Source organism: Dromaius novaehollandiae, chromosome 26, assembly GCF_036370855.1.
Source record: "Dromaius novaehollandiae isolate bDroNov1 chromosome 26, bDroNov1.hap1, whole genome shotgun sequence".
NCBI lineage: Eukaryota > Metazoa > Chordata > Aves > Casuariiformes > Dromaiidae > Dromaius > Dromaius novaehollandiae.
The window spans coordinates 8,060,017-8,068,146 of NC_088123.1; the positions used below are offsets into that span (position 1 = coordinate 8,060,017).

The window sequence follows — 8,130 nt, forward strand, 5'->3', positions numbered from 1 at the left end:
GCGCGGGCCGGGGCCTGCTGATGCGAGCCCCCTTTCCTCCCTTACAGCTGCTGGCTGGTGTGGAGGCCCAGCCTCGGTGCTTTCTACGTCCCCGTGGCCTTCATCGTGCTCGTTACCTGGATTTACTTCCTCTGCGCCGGGCTCAACCTCCGGTGCCGATCGTCGAGCCGGAAAGATGTCCCCGAGCCGCTCGAGATGCCGCCGAGGCTGGGAGGCAGCGGGAACCTCTTGACAGACTCCGGGTCCATCTCGGTGACGCTGAACTCGGGGACTCCCTGCCCCGAGGTGGATGGCGTCTACTCCCTGCAGGTGCAGCTCTGGGCGCTGGTCACCACGCACTCCTTGTACGTGGCGCTGTGGACGTTTGGAGCCATGGCCGTATCGCAGCGCTGGTACCTGAACGTCATCTTCAGCTGCCTCTACGGAGTCACGGCCGTGGTGCTGGGGCTCTTCATCTTCATCCACCACTGCGTGCGGCGGCGGGACGTGCTCAACTCCTGGTTCGGCTGCTGCCCGTCCTACAGGAACGCGTTGCCTATGCAGGCGTACGTCCACCCCGGCGTGGCGGTGGAGGACGGCTCGCAGGTCTTCATCGGGTGCAACCCGGAGGCGGCCCACTCCGTCAAGTCCTCCTCCTCGCCCAGCAGCACCAACTCCACCGTGGGCCCCTGCAAGCTCACCAACCTGCAGCTGGCTCAGAGCCAGGCGGACGCCCGCCCGGCCTCTTGCGAGGAGCCCGACAAAACCGCCGGCGCGGCCCGGCACGCCAACAACCTCCCCGGCCGCAGGGCCCACAAGAGCAGACCGAAGCAGTACCGGGAGGGGAAGCACCACCGCCTGAAAATGCTGCGGGGCCCTGCCTCGGAGCACCCCTCCAGCGAGAGCGGGAGCATCCACAACAGCCACTCCGAGAGCTACCACAGCAGCAGGAACAGCCCCTTGAACAACAGCCGCGCAGGGCCGCAGGCCGCGGGCCCGCCGGAAGGGGAGACGGCGCCGAGCCAGTCTGAAGGCAGCGATGGCAGCCGGCAGGCACCGGACTTCGGCAAGGCTCGCCGGAGGAGCGCCAGCAGGGACAACCTCCGGCAGGCCAACGCCGTGGAGAAGGAGACGAAGCGCCGCTCCTACCCGCTCAACGTGGCCAGCCACAACGGGGCACTCAAAGGCAGCAAGTACGACATCGACCTCGCCAGCGCTGACAGCGCGGCCGGCATGAAGACCGGCCTGTGGAAGAGCGAAACTACCGTATAGAGGATGGGAAAGGACCGGAGAGCCGCAGCGCCGTCGCACGTTCCTCCTCGGGCGGTGGGGCGGCTTGGGAGCGGCGGCTGGAGCTGCTAAGGGCATCTGCCAGGAGGTCAAGCGCAATCTTTGCGGAGCCGAGGGCTTCAGAGAGTTGCTAAGTGCACTAGACGGGACCAGGCGACACGGCCCAGATGCTTTTGCTCGGCTGCCGGGCAGAGGGCGACGCCGGGCCTGATCCGGCCAGGAGGGGAAGGACGTCGATGCTTCCCGGGGCACCGTCCACAGCGGCGCTGAGTCTCGAGGTGAAAGGCAATCTTTGCTCTTCAGCAGCCTGAATTGCAACAGTACCTTAATCACTTCTGCATGTCACTTCAGACTGACCCTAAATGCTATTTTATTATATACAGAGGAAACAAATGTCTATTTTTCAAATCTCTATATTATTGTATGTATATATGTATAGACAGATGGGTAACTGATGCGAGCGCCTCCGCGTTACATGTCAGTGTTCTTCGAGGAGCGGGCGTGCCCCGGGGAGTTTTGGCAATAGCTTGTTCGTGCCACGACTGCAATGTCCCCACCGGGGCCGAGGAGACCAGAACCAGAACCTTGACGTAAAGGTGCCGAAGAGCGGACGCTCGTTTGACCCTAGCCTAAATAAGCTTTTTCTGAAAGAGTCAGAGAGAAGCTTCTCAGTTTGAAATGCTTTTAAACGTGAGCATTTTTATCCGCATGTTCTTAAAAGACAATATTTAGCCCTGTGGGTTACCGAGCTGCCAAAGTAAAAGCCATACTTAAAAGCAAGCACAAGGTAAGAGACGCCACCGTCGTGAGCAAAGGCGATCGTCTGCACTGTTCTCATGCCAGACGCTAAAATCCCCGCAAGGAAACGCTCCCTCGTCAGGCCGGTGGCCTCAGAGGCATCAACTATGCAAACAGGCCAGCGGACGGGGCGACAGGCTCCCGGGGGGGCCCTGCTGCCCGGGCCGCACGGCGAGCAAAGATTAACCATCTCCAAGGAACCAAAGAGTCAAACCGTAGCCAGAAACACAAAAGCAAGTCCTCAGCCTCAGCGTATTCGGAAACTACCTGCCTTTGCTCTTAGGAAGCCAAAGCACCGAACAGCCCCCGATTAACGGCCTCGCAGCCCGCCCCACGTAAGGGGGGAGCGCTGCAGGGGTCGGGGCTGTTCCCGGGAAACCGAGGGCCTGGCCTGCCTGATGACCACATCCGACATGTTCCTGCGGACAGTTCAGATGACATTTTAAAGGGGTGGGAACTTGGATTAGCACTTATTTTCCCCTTTTAAAACACGAGTCCACCTTTTTTCTAGCACACAAATGAAAACGCAGATACTCACCCACTCGCTCGCTCATCCCAGGCGGCAGCAGGCTCTGGGAGCGTCCACGGGCCAAGACTGGCTTAAAGGGGGTTTCCTGAAAAGCGAGACACAGTTATTTAGCCCGCTGCCAGGCAAGGGGCAGCCCGTACCCATTTTGCTACAGCTCAATGCAATGTGCCTTGCGACGGGGCTCTGCGCTCCCCGTCCCGCTGCAGCCGCGGCAGCCGCCGAGCAGCGAAGGGGCTGGTGGCTGCTGCACGGCCCAGCCGCGACCGCAGTTCACGGGCCGCCATGGCTGGGGGAGCACGAGGGGAGACGAGGGCCGGCCTTAAAGGCGAGTGCTTCCTCCTTCCTCCTTCCATCCCCGCGCCCTTTCCAGCCTCGCGGTGCCTGCCTCAGCCGGGGAGCGTGTTTTAGCTGCCCTCCGGCATTGAGCAGGCATCTCCCGGCTGCCCTGCCCCTGTCCACCGCAGTCTGAGGCGGGAGAGGAGGCCGGACCGGGAGCCCCAGCCCGGACTGCCCTCAGGCCGAAGCCGTTCCAGCCTCTCCGTGCCTCAGTTTCCCCACGTGTGCCAACTACTTACCTACCTCCCAAGGGGTCGCGAGGATCGGCAGGGAATGGAGCAGTGCTAGAAGATGCAGGTCAATCCTTAGGGGCACGCCGCGTCCGATGGGGGGGTCCAGAAGTTCATGGAGTCAAAAGCACTTACTGACACTTTTCCCACCTGCGGAAACCAACTCCTCTCCCTTCGGAAACCCCGGCGGCCTTGTTGCGGCTCGGCCCGCCCCAGCCTGTTGAAACGTCTCTGACCGACTGACTGCTTAACAACACATGCTTTATCGTGCCTTGTATTTAATACAATTTGAATCGTTACGTCAATACTGCAGCCTACGTGGTCTTGCTGATGCTGAGTTGTTATATATGCTTGCTGCACTGTGACAGTATTATATAAAAAGCTTTGTATTATTAATTACACTTTGTTTACATTACAAGCAAACGACATATCAACAGAGAGCTTCTTGCAATATACTTGGGGGAGGGAGGGGAAAATATGCCAAAGAAATGTTTTTAAAGGGGTCTTTTGCATTTTTATATGAATAGAATGTTTCTAGCAGATATGTTTTGTTTAATATATTAAAGATTTGCAAATCTGCCAAGATCTACCGTTCTTTCTTGCAGACTTCGCTGCTCAAATACAACAGACCGCTAGGCACATAGAGGTCACAGTTTTATTGAGTTATGCGTTACTTTGAAATGAACAGCCAGCAGTGCTGTAATCGTACCATCAAGAGCTGCACAGTTGCCACAGATTTCCAGCAGCTTCACGTCACTCACTCAACTGAGCTGGGATAGTTTCCCCCTCAGACACCAGCCAAGCTGAGCTTCCCAAGGGATCCCTGGGATACCCAGGGCGGGCAGCCCCGCGCCGCCCCAAGGACCTACGTAATGTTACTCCTCATACAGCCAGGCCGGGAGCGCGCGCTGCCTGGCAGACGGGCTGCCGCACTTAGATTTGCCATTTGCTTTGTCCTCAGAAAGTGGAGCAACAAATTAAGTACCTCCTCTTATCCGGTCACAAACCCGCCCTCCTCAAAAACCCACCAAAGCAGCTGGCGTGCAAGGCAACCTAAGAGATCACCCGCCAGAAAAGCTCAAGCAAAGCTCCAAAAACAGGTGCCAATGAGGGGGCCGGAAACCTCTACCTCCTTCCCTGTCACCGCACCCTACGACAACCAGACACTGCTATGACCAAGCTGTGGCAGGACAGTGCTTCTCCCTCCCTCCCCTCCAAACCACAAAAATTACCACTGCAGTTTCACACTGCCGCACGCCGAAGCACCGCTGACGCTGGCTGACAAGCGCTGCAGCCCGGCCGCGGCCAGGGCAGGAGAAGGCCCTCAGAGCCCTTTCGCCCCATGGGACTGGCTGTGGGCCGGGGAACCGCAGCGACCCTGACTGACGGACCGCTGCCGAGGAGAGGGCGCTCGGCTGGCGCTCTCCCGCGTGCCGAGATCCCTGTCCTACCTCTGCGGTAGTACACTGACCCGTTGGACTCGCTCGTGACATCTGCCCTACCGCACCTGGATTAGCCCAAACACATTTTACCACAGGTTATGAAAAGAGAGGCCAGAAACCACTTCTGGCACCTGCAGTTCTATTTACTTCTAACAAAAATACAAGGCAACCCAAAACAGTTACTCCATAAAAAGCCCCAGTCTGTTCCAGCCTCCGAACGCTCAACGGGAGACAGCCCGCCGCTCCCCGCGCTGCCCCGTCCCCTTGGACGACTGTCCTCGGTTACGGTGGCTCTGTTACCCTGAGGCTTTACGCTGTCGGTTCCTCGCCCTCCGCTGCCCTGCTGCTCCCGGCAGCGCTGCCCTCCGGCCACGGAGCTGGCTGGTTCACGGCCATGCCTTGGCCCTGCTGAACGCCCGGATCTCCTCGCGGCCCCTCAGGTACTGCTCTATTTCGCTGTCGGAGATGGGCTCGTCGCCGGTGATGGCGAGGTCCGAAGCGCTCGGGGCTGCCGTGCGGAGTCTCTTCTTCGGCGCGATGAGGCAGGGCGGCAGCAGGGGCCTCCGCCCCCCGTCACGCTGACGCTTCCCTTCCGAGGGACGTGTCTCCTCCCGCGCAGCCCCGGGGGAGCCCTCGCCCTGGGCTCCAGCACGCTGCTCCTCCGCATCCTCCGCGCAGAAAGACTTCTTCAGCAGGAACATTCGGTGCTGCAGCAGGTCCCCGATGTGCTTGACGGCCATTTTCTTGTCCATCTTAAACACCCTCAGCCAAGCGAGCTGGGACGCCATCCGCAGCAGGATTTCGTGGAGCTCTTTCAGCCTCAGGTGGGCCGGCGGAGGCAGGTCGACACCCGCCACCTTGCAGAACCGCGCGAGGGTGCACGTCAGGCGGGCGGCGGGCTGCAGCGACTGCCACGACAGGAACGCTGCGGCGGTGACGATGGGAACAGGGTGCCGGCCCGTGACCAGCCACGTCTCGCTGGCCAGCTCCACGATCTGCATCGTTCGCGCTACCATCTTCTCCTTGTCCTCCACAAACGGGGCAGGGACGTCGGCTGCGCGCTGGAACAGCCTGAAACTGCAAGAGCAGAGCGCCTGCCGTGAGCACCAGCTACCGGGGCGCAGGGAAGCAGTTTCTGCTCATACCGCCTAGCCAAGTCCCTGCGCTGCCTGCTCTCCAAACTGAGTGTCAGGGACAGGAAGAGAAGAATCCCAGCCCAAACTACGACAAAGGAGGCAAAAGCCACCACAGTTCTGTAAAAGCCACCTCAAGCGCTCTGGCCATTCCCTCCAGGACATCAGCGAGCAAACAGGGTGGTATTGCTCCTGTGTTTGCTCACATCCACCTCCTAGCTATTTGGTTATACTAAAATTGCTGGCCATACTAAGAACTTGATGCAATTTTTGATCAAGGGACAGCAAAGCGCACTCCCAGATCATGAATTTTAGGTGCTACCGCAATAGCACCACCACGAAGGCTCAAGGGCTCTCTGTAAGCATGCTGCCCCACTGAGTACGCAGGGCTGTGAACAATCCAAACGAATACATCATAGATGATCTGGGTTTTGCCTCCATGTCCTCAGGTAAAACATGCCTCGGTAACAGCACAGGCCGCTGTGCGTGCTTACGGCCTTCTGCCCTGGCACGGGCTGCATTTCAGCAGCTTTCCCCCACATCAGTGTAAAATACAGAGCTCTGAACTGTTCAGCACGAAAGGGGTTACGTTACCTGTTGAGGTGCGTCTTCACCAGATCCATCAGACTCAGCGCCGGCACGGACAGCTCGAGCTCCTTCTGCACGCTCAGGTAGACGCTGGCGAAGAGTTCCTTCTTGGCGTAGAGGAGGGAGCAGACTGTTCCCATGGTCAGGGGCCAGTTGTGCTGCCGACAAGTCACAAAGACGCAGCAGCCCCCCAGAAGCTCCTTCTTCTCCAGGCTGACCAGGTGGAAGGAGGGATGCTGGAAAGCGCGCTGGAAGTAGGACACAGCCGTTTCCTCAAACACCGACGGGAGCTGGAGGACCTTACAGAGGTCCTGGACCCTCCTGATCCCTGCAAGAAGACATCATCCTTTTAAGATCAGCTCAGGATATACATCTCTCCTTGTATACATCTCTCCCTGATATCACACTGCAGCTGGCGTTCAGCCAGACTCGGGCAAAGGCACGAGAGCAGCCTGGTCACCGCAGCCCCGTAAACAGCAGGCAAAGACCTTTTCCCAGCTCCCTTCGTGCAGGCAAAGCAGTGTGCTGGCAAGCACCAGCTGGACACAGAGCTCACTGCTCTCTTCCTGTTTTACTGCCCGCTCCCTATAGCTTTTAACTTATCACAGCATCACGAATGTTATGCAAATTAGACTAACGCAGCAAAACAGAGAATCAAAGTATACGAATGAAACCGAATGGCATGCGCTCACCTCGCTGCATACAGCGGCTCAGCTGCTCTTTCCGGCCGGTGCTCTGGGAATAGGCCACCTCTGGAAGAGAAGCAGCGTTAGGCCAGGCAACCCCGCTTGGACATCCCGGGACGGGGCCACTTAGATCTCGTGCTACTGGATGCCCAAGGGGCCAGGCTGCACTTTTTGGAAGCGGCAGGTCCCCGAGGTCGCCGAACGAGGGCTGGCAGCCCCGGCCTGCTGGGGCCAGTGGGTTTCTGGCCCGGGATGCTCTCCCAGCCATCGCTCCCCTGCGGATGTTGCAGGAAATGGCCTCAGGGACACTCATGCACTGACACGAGAGACTCAAACCAGGCGCAGCGGCGCATCGACCTGCGCCGACATGGACAAGGACAAGGATGGGGTGCGCGGGCAGGGGACGCGCCGAGCCACCAGCACCCCCCGCCGCAGCCGCCCCCCGACCGCGCGGCCCAGGGGGCAGCGGGGCCCCTCGGGGCGCGCAGGGGCCGCTCGGGGCCAGGCCCCACCTCGCAGGTGCTCCTCCTCGGTGTAGGTGGTGGTGAGCAGCCCCTCGGCCAGGACGCAGCCGCAGGCGGCGCAGACCAGCTGCTGCTGCGCGTAGTGCGCGTCCTCCACCAGGGCGGAGGAGCCGCAGGCCGGGCAGCTCGCCCCCGCCGCCATCGCCCCCGCCGCCATGGCTGCCGCGCCGGGGGACCGCTGCGCCGGGTGCACCCGCGCCAGCCAATCGCGCCGTCGTCCCTCCTCGTGCCGCGCGCCAGCCAATCGCGTCGCGGAACCCGGTCCGTCCCAGCCGCGCGCCCGGCCGGCAGCGGCGCCCGCGCACGCCGCGTTCCGGCGCCGCGCGTTCCCCCCCTCCCAGGGCAGAGCGGTGCCGGTTCCCCCGCTCCCAGGGCGGCCGGGCCGGGTCCCTCCTGCGCTGCCGGGCTCGCTCCGCGCCTACCTCTGCGCGCCGGCGGCCAAAGCCCTTCCTCGGGGCAGGGCAGAAGGCCGAGGTGCCCTGGCAGTGAAGCAGCCACACACGGCTCTGCCCCCAGGAGCCTGGAGAAGGGAAAACTTGCAGCAGGCCCAGCCGAGGCTTTGCGTGCTGCCCCCCCCCCCCCTCCCGTAAGCACG

The 8,130-nt window shown here is 60.8% G+C and overlaps 2 protein-coding genes across 2 annotated transcripts in view; one reads left to right on the forward strand and one right to left on the reverse strand.

Moving 5' to 3' along the window:
* Positions 1-3,747, forward strand: part of ADGRA2 (adhesion G protein-coupled receptor A2) — a 29,076-nt gene extending 25,329 nt beyond the window's left edge. Inside the window, exon 19 of the mRNA XM_064497903.1 lies at positions 48-3,747. Coding sequence (XP_064353973.1) covers positions 48-1,251 — 1,204 coding nt within the window. The 3' untranslated portion in view covers positions 1,252-3,747. The remainder of the gene's footprint in view (positions 1-47) is intronic.
* Positions 3,748-3,803: 56 nt separating this feature from the next.
* On the reverse strand, positions 3,804-7,745 carry BRF2 (BRF2 RNA polymerase III transcription initiation factor subunit). Its single transcript, XM_026122316.2, has 4 exons — positions 7,524-7,745; positions 7,018-7,077; positions 6,332-6,653; positions 3,804-5,681 (listed from the first exon to the last, which is right to left on the reverse strand). Exons 1-4 carry the CDS (start codon positions 7,690-7,692, stop codon positions 4,991-4,993), a joined length of 1,242 nt encoding a protein of 413 aa, XP_025978101.2. The 5' UTR covers positions 7,693-7,745; the 3' UTR covers positions 3,804-4,990.
* Positions 7,746-8,130: the final 385 nt, after the last annotated feature.